An 18,792-nucleotide genomic window follows, 5' to 3' on the forward strand; every position below is an offset into this window, starting at 1 on the left:
TAAACTCATAGGAAATAACTGCTTCAATCTGTCATTAATTAATAATTTTAACAGAGAATGAACTGAGTGAATCACTGACTCTGATCACTGATGGTGGTCCAGTCTGGTTCTGGTTGTGGTTCTGGTTGTGGTTGTGGTTCTGGTTGTGGTTGTGGTTCTGGTTGTGGTTCCCCTCATCTCCATGAACCCTGACCTCCTCCTCCTCCTCCTTGGTGGATTCATCCATCGGTACCAGAGAAGATCTGTGACTCCATCTGATGGAAACAGGACTGAAGGGTTCAAACCCGCAGCAGAAGCACAGAATCCACAATTCCGAGCATTGGAAGTCCAGCGAACCCTCCACAGACTGGAGTCCTGGATCAGATGTGAACCTGCTCCTGTCACATCCACATTCCTGTCAGCTTTGGTCAGGATTCTGGATCAGACTGTGTGGTCACCTGTCAAACACCTGCTTTACAAACTGGACACACTTTGATCTGCTCACAACATGTCCTCCACTGTTCAAATCCAAACTGTGATGGAGGATGAATGTGAGGAACAGTGAGGAACAGGATCCTGTCAATCAGCTCATATTTGCAGAGGAACATCTCCCTCTAGTGGCCACAGCACCTGCTAGGACAGAGTGGAACCGACAACTCTTCAACAGCCCAGATGACAACGTTGACAAGTTCCATCAAGTGTCCGCTGGGTTCAGAATGAAAGTGTCCAAGTCTGTCAGTCTTCTGTCCTCGGTCCATGTTGGACAGAACGAGGCTGTTCCTGTCTGTTTTCACAGCTTTGGTCCAATCAGACCAGATATGGGACATGGATGGACTATGGATGGATGACCTGAGCAGTTCTAGTCTGGGAGGGGCTCCAGCAGCGGCACTGTTAGCTTCCACACTAGTGCTGTGGTGTTCCTCTGACACTATGGCCCCACAGATCAGCCTCCTCATGTTCTGACCTTCACACACCTTCATTTATTCTGAGCAGATCCAACTGGACCTGATGAGGACAAACAGTAGTACAGGCTGAAACAGGACAGGAGGGGTTAGAGTGAAGAAAAAAAAGACAAAACCAACCCAGACACACACAGAGGAAGTGGGAGGGTTTTAGACGGACCGTCAAAACGTCAAACAGTAGGTGTGAAGTCAGACACAAGGACCATGAAGGCATCACCTGAACTGGGTCTGCTCTGTAAGTACTGAACCTTTGACTGGAGATGCACTTTAGGATGGGGGGGGGCAGGTGGTGAAACTGGGAAAAAAGAGTGACTTAGAGCAGGGGTTCTCAAACTGTTTACAGTGGAGTACCCCCTGAAATAGACTTTTTACAGCGGAGTACCCCCTGAAATAGACTTTTTACAGTGGAGTAGCCCCTGAAATAGACTTTTTACAGTGGAGTACCCCCTGAAATAGACTTTTTACAGCGGAGTACCCCCTGAAATAGACTTTTTACAGCGGAGTACCCCCTGAAATAGACTTTTTACAGCGGAGTAGCCCCTGAAATAGACTTTTTACAGTGGCGCACCCGCTGAAATAGACTTTTTACAGCGGAGTACCCCCTGAAATAGACTTTGGACAGCGGAGTACCCCCTGAAATAGACTTTTTACAGCGGAGTACCCCTTGAAATAGACTTTTGACAGCAGAGTACCCCCTGAAATAGACTTTTTACAGTGGAGTACCCCCTGAAATAGACTTTTTACAGCGGAGTACCCCCTGAAATAGACTTTTTACAGCGGAGTACCCCCTGAAATAGACTTTTTACAGCGGAGTAGCCCCTGAAATAGACTTTTTACAGTGGCGCACCCGCTGAAATAGACTTTTTACAGCGGAGTACCCCCTGAAATAGACTTTGGACAGCGGAGTACCCCCTGAAATAGACTTTTTACAGCGGAGTACCCCTTGAAATAGACTTTTGACAGCAGAGTACCCCCTGAAATAGACTTTTGACAGCAGAGTACCCCTGAAATACACTTTTTACAGCAGAGTACCCCCTGAAATAGACTTTTTACAGCGGAGCACCCCCTGAAATAGACTTTTTTATCCAAGTACCCCCCACTCTCACTTCAGCATTTTTGATTAAAAAAAAAAGAGAGAGTCAAACTTAGATCCTGTTCTAAAGGTGTCTGTTTCTATTTTAAACCTTGGTAAACAAACCTATATTGAAGTGGACTATATAAAAGTAACCCGTCTGTGTCAGTCCATCTGCTCTTCTGTATCTCTGTGTTAAACAGGACAAACCCCAGGACTGTATAAACTGAGTTCATTCTACTGAAGTTTTTAACTAAACAGGTTTGATTTGGACTGTTTTCCATGTCTGGTTGGCAATTGTACAATTAGCCTGTTTATTTGTTTGTTCTTTTTCTCTCTTTTTCTTTTTTCTCTCCTTCTCTTTCTTTCTTTTATATCTTATTCTTGCTCTTTTTCTTTCTTCTCTTTCTTTCTTTTATATCTTATTCTTTCTCTTCTTCTTTCTTCTCTTTCTTTCTTTTATATCTTATTCTTTCTCTTTTTCTTTCTTCTCTTTCTTTCTTTTATATCTTATTCTTGCTCTTTTTCTTTCTTCTCTCTTTCTTTTATATCTTATTCTTTCTCTCTTTTTCTTTTTTCTCTCCTCTTTTCTATCTTATTCTTTTTCTTTCTTCTCTTTCTTTCTTTTATATCTTATTCTTTCTCTTTTTCTTTCTTCTCTTTCTTTCTTTTATATCTTATTCCTTCTCTTCTTCTTTCTTCTCTTTCTTTCTTTTATATCTTATTCTTTCTCTTTTTCTTTCTTCTCTTTCTTTCTTTTATATCTTATTCTTTCTCTTTTTCTTTCTTCTCTTTCTTTCTTTTATATCTTATTCTTTCTCTTCTTCTTTCTTCTCTTTCTTTCTTTTATATCTTATTCTTTCTCTTTTTCTTTCTTCTCTTTCTTTCTTTTATATCTTATTCTTTCTCTTTTTCTTTCTTCTCTCTTTCTTTTATATCTTATTCTTTCTCTTCTTCTTTCTTCTCTTTCTTTCTTTTATATCTTATTCTTTCTCTTTTTCTTTCTTCTCTTTCTTTCTTTTATATCTTATTCTTTCTCTTTTTCTTTTTTCCTCTCCTCTTTTATATCTTTTTCTTGCTCTACAGTTGGTGTATTTTTAGAACGTCAGCTCCGTCTCATGTATTTGGCTGAAGCCGTTCGGTCTGAACACTCTTCCTGTATCTGTCATGTTTAACAGTTTTCTTCCAGTGTATTAGGACTTTATAATCTAAGTGATGTTTGTTATACTGGTTGTTAGTTCAGGAGAACAGATAGAAATGGGCTTCTCTGCTAAATCTGGTCCATCTTGTTCTTTGTAGCTAAAGCCAACGCACACTGTCCTGGAACTAAATCCATAAATACAAACACAAACAGCTGAACAAGGCTTTAAAATCATGGATTTCATGAGTTTCTTTTTTGTTTGTTAGTTTTTTGTTTGTTTGTTTCTTAGGAAACATCGGGCCAGTTGCGACGTAATGTTTTCAGCCACGCTAATGTTATGTTTAGTTTAGCACCAAACACTGTCATGGCCCCCATTTATATTTATGAGCTTCGACCTCCTGCTGTTAGTGTCAGCTGCTGCATTTGTTCTATGTACTTGACTCCTTGTGCAGGTGAACTCTTCTGATTCCACAATCCAGTGACTCTGTCTTGTGTCTGAGAATGTTTCTATCAGTTTGACAAACACACACTCAGCCTCTGTCGTTAATGAGCGTTCCAGCTGACTTTGTAGAACTGTAATGGGTCTGTGAGTCCCAGAGTGGAGACAGCCTTTATTCTGATCATTAATATGAACACAGTGAGGTCAGTGCAGATGCGTCTGGTGTAGGACAGTTCAAATCAGGAACCAGACACAACCAAACAGCTTATGCTGCTCAAACAGGTGAATCAGTGATGAACGTAGCAGGTCTGAGCTGGGTGTTCTCAAAACCACTGAGGTTTGGTGGTCCAGTTCCTCTAAGATGTACCCAGGAATGTGAAAGAGGACGCTCTGCTGACAGGGTCCCCACAGATGGAGGGTCAGCTGAAGCCAGGATGCTTTAGTGGAACCACACACACATCCTCAGACTGGTCCAGAGTAGGTCCATCAGGTTTTCAACCAGTTTGTCTGGATCCACTGAAGGCAGAGCTGTAGTCTGTGATCCTGGTCTTACCTGGGGTTCTCCATGATGCAAACTGACCAGGGTCCAAGTTTAGAGAGAGGTGGTCCTTAGTAGGAGGGTGGTGGGATGGAGGCATGTACCAGGAAAGTCCTGTTTGAGCCCCTGTGGGCTGGTCTGGACAAACCTGAAGGACTGGACTGGTCCACTGGCCCTGTGGGTCTACATATGACACTTTTATGGGTATGGGTGGGGGGGTGGGGGGTGTTGGTGTAAGTTGTCCTTTGTCCAGGTCATCGTTCATCCTCAGTCGTTCTTCTTAGTTCAACTGAACTGGTTTTGTTCCTGAAAATGTTCCGTCCTTCATCAGTTCTATTTTCTAGGGGGGGGGGGGGGGCGTAAACCTTTTTCCATATGTTAATGAGCCTCAGTTTCAGGGTCAGGGGGTCCTAGTCCTTTGGGGGGTCGGTCTCAGGTGAGTAGTCTGTGACCAGTAGACTCTGTTCAGAGAAGGTTTTTCCTTTTTGCTCCAAATGCAGACGGACTGCAGAGGTTGTCCTGAGGTGCAGGTTTGTGTTGGATGGTTCAGTGTTCAGACCCTCAGACCCACCTCACTGTCTTTTCTCTTCAGTTCTGATGTCACTGCTGAGCTGCACAAACACAGGTGAGGAACCCGGTCCGGTCCGGTCCGGTCTACAACTCAGCATTAAACCTGTTCTTCAGATGTAATAACTGACCCTCTGTGTCAGTGATCAGCTGTTTTTGTCTCCACAGCGTCTCTGAAGGTGAGTCCAAACTGGTCCCAGTTCTTTGAAGGACAGTTAGTGTCTCTGAGCTGTGAGGACGAAGGACCTGGATGGACTCTGAGAAGAAATACATCTAGAGGAACCAGGAGACACTGTGGAACAGAATGGGGTAGAGGGAATGGGTCCTCATGTAGGATCCGTACGCTCTTCTCCTGGGACAGTGGTGTGTACTGGTGTGAGTCCTCAGAGGGACAGACCAGGACCAGCATCAGCCTCAGTGTGACAGGTAAGAACAGACTGTGGTGTTGGAGCTGCTGAAGCCCAGAGGAAACACATGCAGACTGAAGTCAGGGCCTGCTTCACACCTGCATGAACCTGTGTGTCTGTGTCCAGGTGGACCGCTGGTCCTGCACAGTCCTGTCCTCCCTGTGATGGAGGGACAGGAAGTGTCTCTGCACTGTCGGACACGCCCTCCCTCCAACCGCTCAGCTGACTTCTATAAAGATGGAGTCTTCGTCGGCGTTGGGCCTGCAGGTCACATGACCATCCCCCAGGTGTCACTGGCTCATCAAGGCGTCTACAGGTGTGACATCACAGGAGTTGGACAGTCTCCGCCCAGCTGGATGTCCGTCTCAGGTCAGGACAGACAAAAACAGTGTGTGATGATCGGAGTTCATTAAAGCCATCGTTGACCCTGAAAATCTAAATAAGTGTATTTACTCCAGTTACTGACATGTACTGACAGGATGAGTGGACCAGCAGGTCTGGAACTGGTCCATCAGTCCATGGTTCTGGTTTTGGACGCTTCGGCTGGATTCCCACCTGGACAGTCCTGTGGTCCACTTCTGTGGTTCAGATCCAGTGCAGACTGGGTTTTTGTCGTTTGGGTCGGATCACATTCTCATTCCACTTTGTACCAGTGGACCAACATTTGAAACAGAAGCATGTGATGAACTGCACTGGCATTGGACAGAAAAGGTGGGGGCGGGGCCAGTCAGACACGGCAGGTTTATTAGTTTCTTAGTTCGTTTGATCCCCATTAGCTGCTGCACACTTCCTGGGGTCGTTAACAACATCGAAACAAAGCACCACAACTCACCCAACAAACAGGATGTACACACACTCAACACAACAACACAAACACCAAAACTCAACAACAGCACACACACTACAAAACAGTTACAGCAACAAGAATAATAACAACAACAGAAAAGAAAGAATGAATAAATAAAACAAAAAAACAAAAAACAGCTCCACAACAAACAAAAGAAAAACAGGCCTTCTTATAATTGGACGGCTTCGGTGGGCGGTCCGACACAAAAGGGCTGATGGTTGGTGGGTTTGTTTGGGCTGGAGGCCGGTTCTGTTCACACCAGAAGTGGACCGGACCAGAGTCTGTTTGGAAACGGAGGTGGTCTCAGTTCACTTGTTTGGTTTGAATCAGAGTTCACATGTTTGTGTTCACAGAGAAAAAAAGTCCAGACTTTGAACAAACTCTGGTCTGTTTGAAACGGACCCATGGAAGCAGGTCTGGATCCACCCAGAAACCTCTTCTGTTTGACACCAACTCATTTTCTTCTGCTGTCAGTGATTTAATAGTTGTGTATTTGTTTGATTTTAGAGAAATCTACCACCACAACACCTTCTGTTCCACCTTCTGTTCCACCTTCTGTTCCACCTTCTGTTCCACCTTCTGTTCCACCTTCTGTTCCACCTTCTCCTGGTTCTCTGGCTCTGATGGTTCCTGTTGGATGTACCTGTGCTCTGGTTTTCCTCATCGTACTGGTTTTACTGGTGATACGATGCAAACGAAGGAGAACTGCAGGTCAGACTCTTATTTGATTTGATTTGATTTGATTTGATTTGATTTTATTTTATTTTATTTCCTCTGGGGTCCACGTTTCATTTGTAGGTGGACTTCCTGAAGGTCATGTGGTCCTGGTGGACTGTTACTGGATTTGTGGGACTGTAGATGCTAGAAATGTGACCACAGAAGTAAACACAGTCCTACATATATGTTGTGAATGTTGTTCTATGAGTTAGAGCAGGTGTCTGGGTAGAAGGAAGTCTGGGCGTCCCTGCTCAGACTGTTGCCCCTGTGACCCGGCCCCAGATAAGTGGTAGAAAACAGATGGATGGATGTTCTACGTTGCATTTGTTTGTCCAAGTTTCGTAGCGTCTTCTTCCTCTTATCTGGGCTCTAGTCTGAGTCCCTCCCACATGTCCAAGCTCCTCCCCCTATCTCTAAGGCTGAGCCCGCCCACTCTGCAGAGGAACCTCATTTGGGTCTCTTGTACTCAGGACCTGGTTCTGTGGGTCAGTACCCAGAGTTCTGGACCACAGCTGAGGGTCAGAACGTAGATGGACCGCTGAATCCAGAACTTGTCCTTTGGTCTTAGCTCCTCCTTCACCACATCGGACCGGTTTAGCATCCACGTCACTGCAGACCCCGCCCAGATCCACCTGTCAATCTACTGCTCCATCCAATCCACATCACTCATGAACAGGATCCTGAGATACTTAAACTCCTCCCCCTGAAGTAGGACTTCCCCCCAGACCTGGAGTGGACACTCCCCCTTTTCCAGTTGAGGACCAGGTCCTCAGACTCAGAGCTGCAGCACGAGTTATTAATGATACAAACATTTGTTTTAACTGTTCCACAGCACAACAGGAGAGAGAAGAAATATGGATCAGCTGAATTATAGACACTGTGGTGCAGAGGATGGACCTGGAGCCTCACACAGAAGGTCCTGGGTTCAGTTCCAACACCAGCTGACGGGGGTGGGACCTTTAGTCCATGGGGGTGGGACCTTTAGTCCATGGGGGTGGGGCCTTTAGTCCATGGGGGTGGGACCTTTCTGTGTGCAGTTTACATGTTCTCCTTTGTCTGTGTGGGTTCTGTCTGGTCCTCTGGCTCCTCCCACCATCCAAACACATGCTCTGATAGGTTCATGGGTTCATCTAAATCCCCCATAGGTGTGAATGTGACAGTGTGTGTTTGTCTGTATATGTTCAGTGTGTGATGAACTGGTCACATGTCCAGGGTGAACCCCGCCTTCGCCCATAAGTAGCTGGGATAGGCTCCGCCCCCGTGACCCTAGTGAGGATAAAGCAGGTTCAGAAAATGAATGAATGAATTATCGACACTGTTTTTATGTAAATGTACAAATCACATCAGATTAACGGTAGAATTAACCACATGTATATTTCATAGTTCAGTGCAGAACTCTGGACTGTTCTCATTGGCCCCTCCCACTGCAGCACATGACACACACGCTAGTGATGGCGTTCTCAAGACCAGTGTTTTGTGGTCTGGGTCTGGACTCAGACAGGAACATAGAAGGACAGACAGACAGACAGACAGACACACAGACACACACACAGACAGACAGACAGACACACACACAGACACACACACAGACAGACAGACACACACACAGACAGACAGACACACAGACACACACACAGACACACACACAGACACACACACAGACAGACAGACAAACAGACAGACAGACAAACAGACAGGAGCTCCATGGACGTTCATTCTGTGATGGTTTGTTCTTCCTTTCAGGTGCAGAGGTGGACTCCACACATGCAGACGTCACCTACGCTGACATCACCACCATAGTCACATATGAGGTCACCCAGGTCCAGACGTCAGGTATGAGGTCACCCAGGTCCAGACGTCAGGTATGAGGTCACCCAGGTCCAGACGTCAGGTATGAGGTCACCCAGGTCCAGACGTCAGGTATGAGGTCACCCAGGTCCAGACGCCGGTTATCTTTAAGAGCTAAAAATCAGTTTGGACGCTAAAAATGTCATTCATTGATTCAGAACGTCTGGTATTGTCAGTTCTTTTGTGTCGTCTTCTATTAAACAGTTAAATTCAGTTGGTGGTGATTTGTATTTGTGTTTCTATGTATTTGAAATGTCAAATATATTGTGAATTGTGAATTTTTCTATCCTTTTTTTGATGTATACTATTATGTATATGTACTGTTCAGTTGTTCATTGTTCAAATCAAATAAATAAAACAAAGCCGTATCATGCCTGGTAGTTTCCACATACACTCTGGACATCGTCACCACGTCATCCACTCACAGTTCACAACAGTTTTTAAAATAATTTTATAAACACCAAAGTTGACCCTTCATGTAAATTGAACTCTCAGTATATTTTATTTGGCCTTTTCACAAACTGATAAAATAAATCCAGAAAAAAAATATTATCAACCTTTTAGTTATTTTTGCCTAATTTCACATTCATTGCACTAAATTTGACTCCCAGTCATCTACCTCCTTCAAATCTCAACGTAAACATTGGATGAAGGAAAACCAAACCTGTGACCATCAGTCGTTTGTCCTCACTGTGTTCTATGTGTTTTTAGGATGTTTGATCTTTTTGTCCACTGTCTTTCCTGTCACCTGCCTAAGGACTACAGGTGGAAATGAGTACTGCTGCTACAGTCTGACAGATGTACAGCTGCAACTGTAGATGTTCGTTACTATGCACTGTCCCGAATAAATAAATAAAATAAATAAATAAATTTGCACACCAGCGTCCAAACATTATTGTTTTTAAAGCCCTTCTGTCCAATTATTTAGACAATTTAAAGAATGTCATAAATTCTAAAGCAAATAAAATAAAAAAAACTGTCAAGTGTATAATCTTATTTAATTTGTAGAATTTCTATTCATACCTCAAGCATTAAAAAAAAAAAAAAATATATATATATATATATATATATATATAAATATATATATATTTACGTGTGTTTCTATATATTTGACGTAAAATATATTGTGAATTATTTTTCTATCCTTTTTTCGATGTATGCTATTATGTATATATACTGTTCAAGTGTTCATTATTCAAAAAAAAAAAAAAAAAAAACACAACATGCCTGGTAGTTTCCAAACGTTTTCAGTTTGAGGTGGATCAGTGCTCCTTCTGCAGCTGTACTGATGAAACCTTAGAACACTTATTTTTCTGATGTCCTGTATCACACGGTTTTTGGTCAGACATAAAAAAAAAAAAAAGATTTCCAAATTAATGATATTCCATATTTTGAATCATACCATATTTTTTCTATGGATAATTTGGCCTCATCTGTTTCAGACATCATTCATATAATTTTATTATTGGGTAAATATCCTCATATCCACTGTGCAAAATGGACAAATAACAAGCCTTGCTTTTCTGGATTTACAAACAAATTTAAAATGTTTGTCTTGTCCCTCAGAAAATTAGAAAAAAAACTGCAATGAAAATAAGCCAGAACATTGCTTGTTACTTATTATTTTAATTTAAAAAGTCTTTTCTGTTGCATCTCTGCTCCTTTAATTTAAAATGCCTGATGATTTGCACTGTGTTGTATTTGAATGTATTTCTGCTCTTGTTCTACATATCCCCATGATTTTTGTTCTTTATTTTATTTATGTTCATTTGTATTACTGTATTATTATCCTCACTGAGAGTTTGTAATTTTTCACAAGTTCAATAATGAAATAATAATAATCATAATAATCATCAGGTGAACAAACATGTACACACTCCTGCTGGAAAAGGAGCAGATGAAGAAACTCTTCTATTTCCTGTCCCCTTCTAAATAACAGCTTTAATGGTTAGTAATGCACAACTAGCTCTGAAATCAAACTGTATAAAGTCAGACAAACCAAACTAAATACACCCAAAACAAAATGGATACAAAACCAAGTGCAAAACTACATGTCCAGGAAGTACAAAACAGAGATAAATATAAACCTGATGAAATAATAGAAAAGCTTTAAACCATTATCACCGTTCTACCAGAGCAGAAGGACATGAATGTGTTACAAGATGCAGAATGGAAAAACTTCTGTTCCCAGAATCTCACTGTTCTTTCTTTATAGACTTTTTTAGTTGGAATAAGTTTTTACAGTCCTTCAGCTCATTATAAAGACAATTCCAGTCACTGGTCAAATAAAAAATAATAAATAAATAAAAAAAAAAAAAAAAAAAAAAAGTAACATGTCTGGTAGTTTCCGCATACGCCCCGGAAGTCGTCATCATGTCATCCACTCACCTGATTGGCTCACAGTTGGCGGCAGTTTTTAAATACCCTCCCCTACATCCGCATTCCACAGGCACGGCACGGAACGGCACGGACAGTGTAGACTGCGTCAGAACCGCCGCTCACAGACCAGACTCAGTTCGGCAGTTTAACCCGGTTCTACGTCATCTTTCTGCGCCATTTCACTTCCAGACCTCATTCATGTCCGTTCTGTTCTCCCATTGGTTCATTTCATCCACGCGCTCCTCCAGTCAGAGCAGCAGCAAAACCCGGACCGGATCCCACACTGACTGGACTGGACTGGATTAACTGATAGGACAGTGAAGACAGGATGTGAGTAAAATCTGTTTTTTTTGTTGTTTTTTTTGGGGGGGGGGGGTTGTTTTTGTTTTTTCCTCTCTAAGCCGTGGAGTGGAACTGTGCACTCGTTTTTTGGGTTTTTTTGTTTTTGTTTTTTTTTTATATAATTTTGCTAAGGAACTGAGATGAACTGGATGGTTTTTTTTTCTTTCTTCTTTGTTCTGACCTTTGAGAAACTGTGGAAAACCCGGAGCGGAATTTTTAGTTGAAACGAACTGAACTGTTTTTTGTTTGTTTGTTTGTTTGTTTGTTTGTTTTCTTCTAAAACACTGCTACAAACCTAAAGTGGAAATTTTGTGTGTGATTTTGCTTGGTTGGTGGATTTTTTTGTGAGTTTGGACTTTGAGTGGGGGGTGGGGGGGCACTGTGTGTTTGAATGTGTGTGTTTTTGTGCATTAATACATGAGTTTGAATTGTACTGGGTTTAAATGTGTGAATTGTTTTCTTGTCATTTATTGTTTAGTTCAGTGGTTTTCAGCCTTTTTTGGCTCCTGACCTCATTTTAACCTCTCAGATTTCAGCAGACCCCACATGGGCTCCGACCCCCAAAGCACTGATCTGCCTTAGCGCAGGTTTTTCTCCTGTTTGAAATGTTTCTTTTCCCTGTCGTTGTATTTCAGTGTCCTGTGTGAAGCACCTTGAACTGCCTCGCTGTTGAAATGTGCAATGCAAATAAACTTGCCTTACCTTAAAAAAAAAAAAAAAAAACAGGTGTTTTTGGTTCATTTTTCCATTTTTGTCACATAGTAACTTTATTTTTTGTCATTAGGAAGGGAAAATGAAAATCAGTCAGTTTTTTTTTTATTTTGTTTTTTTCTGTTTTTTTTTTTTTTTTTTTTACGGTGGCTGACCAGGACCAAACACAGTGCGTTGGTCCAGTGTTTTTCATTTAGAGAAAACAGCTGCAGGAACAGAAACGAAGCAAATTCACAAACTGAAACACACGTTCAAACCAGGTACAAAAAGAGGAACCAAAAAGAAACAAACACATGAATATTCATCAGATGATCTGCAAATAAAGAAATGATTCAAACCAAGAAAACAGGTGTAAATATAAACATGTGTAAACATAAACACATGTAAATATAAACATGTGGAAATATACATTTGTAAATATAAACGTGTAAAAAAATAAACGTGTAAATATAAACATGTGTAAATATAAACGTTGAAAAATAAACGTGGAAAAATAAACAGGTGTAAATATAAATCACTGACCACTGCTCCTTTAACCTGTTTAACTTGAGTCCAGTCCAGTTCAGTCTAGTCCAGTTCAGTCTAGTCCAGTTCAGTCTAGTCCAGTCCAGTCCAGTTCAGTCCAGTCCAGTTTAGTCCAGTCCAGTTCAGTCCAGTCCAGTCCAGTTCAGTCCAGTCCAGTTCAGTTCAGTTCAGTTCATGGGTCTTTGTTTTAATTTTCTGTCGGTGTTTGTGTGTTTTGTTTTTAAACTACAGATGTGTTATTTCCTGGAAACTTTAGTGTGAAGTTTCTGTGGTTAAGTGTGTGTGTGTGTGTGTGTGTGTGTGTTGTTATTTCGGGTAAAAGTGGACCTGCGGTCGTCCACGTCCTGTTTCTGTTTCTGATGAACATTTGATTCAACACCACAAACACCTCTGCCTGTTGTCGTCATGGAAACACTGACCACCAGGAAACTGGGTTTTATTAACCATCAACACACTGTAGCATGGAGAACAGACTGAACCATGAACCAGGTGAAAAGAGGAGATTAGGACTGAGATACAGGGGCTAAAGGTGCCACAGATGCTAAAGGTGCTACAGATGCTAAAGGTGCTACAGATACTTCAGGTGCTTCAGGTGCTACAGATGCTAAAGGTGCTACAGATGCTACAGATGCTAAAGGTGCTACAGATGCTAAAGGTGCTACAGGTGCTACAGGTGCTACAGATGCTAAAGGTGCTACAGATGCTACAGATGCTAAAGGTGCTACAGATGCTAAAGGTGCTACAGATACTTCAGGTGCTTCAGGTGCTACAGATGCTACAGATGCTTCAGGTGCAGCTCCATACCATGTTGCCATGGCACCAGAGGTGACTTCTGCAGAATCCACACCAGTTCCTCCATGTGCGTCCACTGTGTGTCAAGTCGTGATCATGTGACATATTTTTGACGGTATGGTCACGTTGGTGAATTCGTAGTTGTGATGGAGAAAACCTAATCGTCCAGTTGGACTTCCTGTTTGTGATTCTGGTCTAAACGTATTCATTCATATTCTGATCAAATCCACACAACACACTGAATGTACGACTGAACCCATTCAACAGTTTACTCAGATTTATTTAGTTTTAGTTTGATTTGTACTCACAGAAAATGACATCAAGCTGTTGATGACGAACTAGAAATACTTCAGAACTTAAACGTCCCACATGTCAATCAAACACTTACTAATTTGATCAGGTTCATCAACACACGTAACACAAGCTTTAAAACAATTGTGTGTGTAACAAAACACAGACCCACAACACCACAAACCACAACACTAATCATCAGCCCATGTCTTTGTCTGTCCTTATGTCCTCCATCGTCTTCTGTCTCTGACCTGATTCCACCTACAGGACTTCATTTTCAGGAGGATTTTCTGAGTTCTGTTTCTTTGAACAAAAAAAGACCCACAGACGCACAGAGAGAACAACAACAGCAACAACAATAAAACCAACAACAGATCCAACTATCAGCCCATGTCTTTGTCTGTCCTCATGTCCTCCATCGTCTCCTGTCTCCGTCCTGTTTCCAGAGGAACCTGCAGAACATCCAGGTGTTTGATCAGAGGTCAGAGGTCACAGTATCAGCTGATGTTTGATCAGACTCAGAGGAAACACTGAACTCACCTGGATCTGAGACCTTCAGGACGATGGTGCTGATGGGATCAGTGTCAGACCTGGATCTCTTTCTCCGATTCCCAGACCTCATCGTCTGGATCAGTTGACACTCAAACGTTCCAGAGTCGTTTGTCGTCACGTTCTTCAGAACCACTGACAGGTCTCCACCCATCAGCTGACTGTGGACCAGATCCACCCGGTCCTCATAGGATGGGTGCTGGTTCTCTGGATCAGGTCTACCATCTCTGTAGAGGAAGACGTACTGACGTGGACCCAGGTCTGGTCTGGTCCACTTTACAGCAACGTCTTCAAAGTCCACAACACCTGGAGCCTCACATGGCAGTGTGACATTATCTCCAACATCAGCTGAGATGGACCAAACACCTGAGGGAGGAAACACAGAGGTCAGAGGTACTGGTGCATTGTGGGTGAAGTGGTCCGACCCCACAGCCACTGTCCCTCTGCTGAGTGAGTGAGTAAACCACTGGAGTTCCACTGGGTTAGAGGAGGTGTTCCAGGTTTGGAGTAAAGCCTGGGTTTAACCCTAATGCTAACCCAACCCCTAATGCTAACCCTAGTGCTAACCCCTAACCCTAGTGCTAACCCTAATGCTAACCCAACCCCTCATGCTAACCCTAATGCTAACCCAACCCCTCATGCTAACCCTAATGCTAACCCAACCCCTAATGCTAACCCTAATGCTAACCCAACCCCTAATGCTAACCCTCATGCTAACTCAACCCCTCATGCTAACCCTAATGCTAACCCAACCCCTAATGCTAACCCTCATGCTTACTCAACCCCTCATGCTAACCCAACCCCTAATGCCAACCCTAATGCTAACTCAATCCCTCATGCTAACCCTAATGTTAACCCAACCCCTAATACTAACCCTAATGCTAACCCAACCCCTAATGCTAACCCTAATGCTAACCCAACCCCTCATGCTAACCCTAATGCTAACCCAACCCCTAATGCTAACCCTAATGCTAACCCAACCCCTAATGCTAACCCTCATGCTAACTTAACCCCTCATGCTAACCCAACCCCTAATGCTGACCCTCATGCTAACTCAACCCCTAATGCTAACCCTCATGCTAACTCAACCCCTCATGCTAACCCAACCCCTAATGCTAACCCTCATGCTAACTCAACCCCTAATGCTAACCCTAATGCTAACCCAACCCCTAATGCTAACCCTCATGCTAACTCAACCCCTCATGCTAACCCAACCCCTAATGCTAACCCTCATGCTAACTCAACCCCTAATGCTAACCCTCATGCTAACTCAAACCCTAATGCTAACCCTCATGCTAACTCAACCCCTAATGCTAACCCTAATGCTAACCCTCATGCTAACTCAACCCCTAATGCTAACCCTAATGCTAACTCAACCCCTCATGCTAACCCCTAACCCTAATGCTAACTCAGGTTGAACTGTCTCTTACTCACAGCAGGTGAATTCCTGTTCACCACTTCCTGTTTTTATTGCGTTGAACATTAGTGTTGGTATCGTCCTGTCACTATGGTAACGTGTCACATGTAGAACAGAATCCTGTGGTGGACTGTGTCATCCATATGGGGGTCCTGCTGGGCCTGTCCTGAGGGTCACATCTTTGTCCAGCTCATATCTGTTCAGTACATGAGCAGGTCTGGTCTGGTCTGAGTGTAGACCCAGGTCGGATCTACAGGCCCCGTCTGAACGAGTCCTGTTCGGGTTCCTTTAATATTTAATCCTGTGTTAATTTGACGCACACTACCAGGCGAAAGTTTGGACTCACCTGTTTTTTCCTTATTTTTGTGACTGTTTTCATTGTAGATTCTAACTGAAGGCATCAAAACTATGAATGAACACATATGGAATTATGGAGTTTAAAAAGGTGGGACAAAACTCAAAGCATGTTTTAGATTTTACATTCTTCAAAATAGCCCCATTTTGCTTTTCTTACTGCTTTGTGCATTCTTGGCATTCTCTCGATGAGCTTCATGAGGTAATCACCTGAAATGTTTTCCAAAAGTCTGGAAGGAGTTCCAAATGATGCTGAGCTCTTGTTGGTCATCTGTGGTCCATCTCATGTCATTTAAATAAGAAGGTGAGTCCAAACTTTTGCCTGGTAGTGTATTCCAATAATGAACTTATTGTATTTATGCTATTTATCATTTTTATCATTTTTAACATTTTAACACACACCCATCACCTCATTTCCATCAGGCTACAATAATAATGAATATTTACTGTAAATCAGTGTGACTTCTGCTGTTGCCTTTGACAGACCAGTTCAGAAATGCGTGGCTTCACCTTGGCAGGTGCCACTCTCATGTCATTTTCACAGCAAAGTCTGTTCCTTTGTGTTGTAGTGCTATAATCAACAACAATACACCATGTATATTGGATGTCAATCAGAGAAAGAGTCTCCGAAGCCGTTTGTTTACATACACAGACCTAGCCCGACACACACACCTGACTAATGAGTGGAGTGTGTGTCTGGACCTCCACCGAACCCCTGAGACTGACTCACCGAACCCCTAGGGTTCCATCGAACCCAGGTTAAGAACCACTGCACTAAACCCTCCGGTCAGAGACCCCCATAAAACAAGCTCCAACACAAACCCAAATGACGCAGAGGTGTTTCAGCACCTTTTAAACAGCTCACACAGCCTGAACTCACCAGTTTAGGTCAGATTTAAACTAGCGGAGGCTAAACCAGAAACACTTCTCCGCCTGTACGGCTGCTTACGTCTCCCATGGAAATCCAGAACAAACGGGAAGAAGTAAAGGCGCCAAAACTCTGGTTATGGCGCGCAGTGTCACACTGTAAACCGCTCACTGGGGAACAGACCCAAACCAACAGTTCCACACACTGACCCACCAACCAAAGAAATGAAAATAAACCAACAGACTTGTGTATTTATAACAGTATCACATACATCCTGACTGTGCTGTGAAATAACTGACTTACACCAGGTTCATCTGCAGGAGCCACAGTGCACGAGCAGCGCTCAGACTGTTAGTGAACTGTACATCTGTGGCACAACACGCACAGTAATAACATGTTCTATTGAACAGATCAATTTGATCCATACAAACATTCAAAAACCAAAGCATCGCCAGATCATTCCAAACTTTTCATTCACTCACAGCTTCTCTACCGGTGCGCTGGAATCGTACACACGTGTCGGCGTACCGGATAATTTTCCCATCGCTATCAGACACGTGTTAGCATTGAACAGAAACACAAACAAACTGACACAACAAAAAACTCACCATCTGATGCTGCATTCAGAAAACAAGGACAAACGACCAAAATGAATGAAGCCATACTGAAATGAGTACGCCGCTTGAAAAACAGAAAAGGGAAAACTTCCGGTTTCCGGTGGTGATCACGTATTTTCCGGTTCGTCACATCTCGCGATAATAAGAGAAAACTGTTCATTTAGATTAAACTGAAATCTGAAAAACATCTAAAACTCAACTGACTGAACGTCAGCAAACCCAGTTTACAGGTGTCTGCAGGTCGACAAAGGCTGGAATTTTGGGTGAAAGTTTTGATCAAGTTTGAAGAAACGTTTTTGTCCTGGTTGAATTTTAGAGTCTGTTCAAAAGCACATCATCTGTAAGATAAAAAATACACGAGGAAAAAACCTGATCTACACCAAGGTTCAAAGAGTTTAGGATTTTTCCTTCTAGTTTAGTTTTATTTAGTTTGGACTTTTTTCCTCTAATTCAGTTCATTTGAATTAGTTTTTAGAGCAGGTTTGATAGTTTTTATTAGTTTTCATTTTTTTCTAAATGCTTAGTTGTAGTTTAGTTGTAGTTTAGTTTTAGTTTACTCCTCTCTTTTCTCTTCTTCTCTGCCGTCGTATTCGAATAAAATATTCAAAATTGTCGTATGGTGACAGCACAGAAAACTGAGAGAGGGAAATAAATTGATTTCGTATCAATCTGACATTGACAAAGACCAAAATGAAGGGAATTTGATCCAGAATTTTTATAAGTTTTAGTTAGTTTTGGAAACGCACAATACAGTTTCAGTTAGTTCTGTTTTTTTCTTTTAATTCTAGTTTTTATTTATTTCAGTTAATGAAAATGTTTTTTCAGTTCTAGTTTTTGTCATTTCGTTAGTTTTCGTTAATGATAATAACCTTGATCTCCACACGACAGGTACAATCACAACCAAAGAAGTCGAACTGAAGTCTAAAAGTCCATCAAGTCAAGGTCTGGAAAAAGTCTGATTTGGATACAGAACAAATATTCTGGGTTTGGTCCAAGTTTAGGTCGACTGAACCGATGACTTTCAGACTCGACAGTGAAATAAGTAAAACTAGGTGTCCAATCAGAGTCCAGTGACAATAACACTGAAATAACACTGATCAGAGTTAAGAGTCAAATCAAAGTGTCCTCACCTTAAACCTTAAGTCCAAACCTGGTCCAAACCTTAAGTCCAAACCTGGTCCAAACCTTAAGTCCAAACCTGGTCCAAACCTTAAGTCCAAACCTGGTCCAAACCTTAAGTCCAAACCTGGTCCAAAACTGGATTCAACTCTTACATCCTCAGGAGTTGTGACTGTTTAGTGTCGTCAGACAGTCTGAAACCTACCTGACTCAGGTGTGTTTATCAAGCAAATCAGCTGATGGTATGCAGGTACAGAGCTTATTATGGCGACTGGTGACATCAGTGGAACCTTTGTGGAGATAAGGGACTG

At 42.4% G+C, this 18,792-nt stretch overlaps 2 protein-coding genes across 4 annotated transcripts in view; one reads left to right on the forward strand and one right to left on the reverse strand.

The window, feature by feature from the left end:
• LOC115438577 (myelin-oligodendrocyte glycoprotein-like) overlaps window positions 1-18,792 on the reverse strand; it is a 149,761-nt gene extending 130,969 nt beyond the window's left edge. For both annotated transcript variants that reach the window (XM_030162274.1, XM_030162272.1), the window contains exon 1: window positions 18,687-18,792. In XM_030162274.1, the coding sequence (XP_030018134.1) occupies window positions 18,687-18,762 (76 nt within the window). In that variant the 5' untranslated portion in view covers window positions 18,763-18,792. The remainder of the gene's footprint in view (window positions 1-18,686) is intronic.
• Window positions 723-9,304, forward strand: LOC115438571 (low affinity immunoglobulin gamma Fc region receptor III-like). 2 transcript variants are annotated; one of them, XM_030162263.1, is made up of 6 exons: window positions 723-1,176; window positions 4,632-4,756; window positions 4,867-5,124; window positions 5,232-5,474; window positions 6,460-6,663; window positions 8,413-9,304. In XM_030162263.1, exons 2-6 carry the CDS (start codon window positions 4,729-4,731, stop codon window positions 8,535-8,537), a joined length of 858 nt encoding a protein of 285 aa, XP_030018123.1. In that variant the 5' UTR covers window positions 723-1,176; window positions 4,632-4,728; the 3' UTR covers window positions 8,538-9,304. The 2 variants fall into 2 exon arrangements, with proteins under 2 accessions (XP_030018123.1, XP_030018122.1); XM_030162262.1 differs by having other exon boundaries at window positions 4,724-4,756; window positions 8,413-9,303.

This window comes from Sphaeramia orbicularis, chromosome 18 (genome assembly GCF_902148855.1).
Source record: "Sphaeramia orbicularis chromosome 18, fSphaOr1.1, whole genome shotgun sequence".
NCBI classification, from domain to species: Eukaryota; Metazoa; Chordata; class Actinopteri; order Kurtiformes; family Apogonidae; genus Sphaeramia; species Sphaeramia orbicularis.

What these genes read in the sequence shown, in the direction of transcription:
- LOC115438571 (XM_030162262.1), top strand. Translation starts at nt 1,146, where the DNA reads ATGAAGGCATCACCTGAACTGGGTCTGCTCT. An exon ending in GCTGAGCTGCACAAACACAG is followed by an intron (nt 4,757 to 4,866) that starts GTGAGGAACCCG and finishes TTGTCTCCACAG; the next exon opens with CGTCTCTGAAGGTGAGTCCA. An exon ending in CAGCTGGATGTCCGTCTCAG is followed by an intron (nt 5,475 to 6,459) that starts GTCAGGACAGAC and finishes GTTTGATTTTAG; the next exon opens with AGAAATCTACCACCACAACA.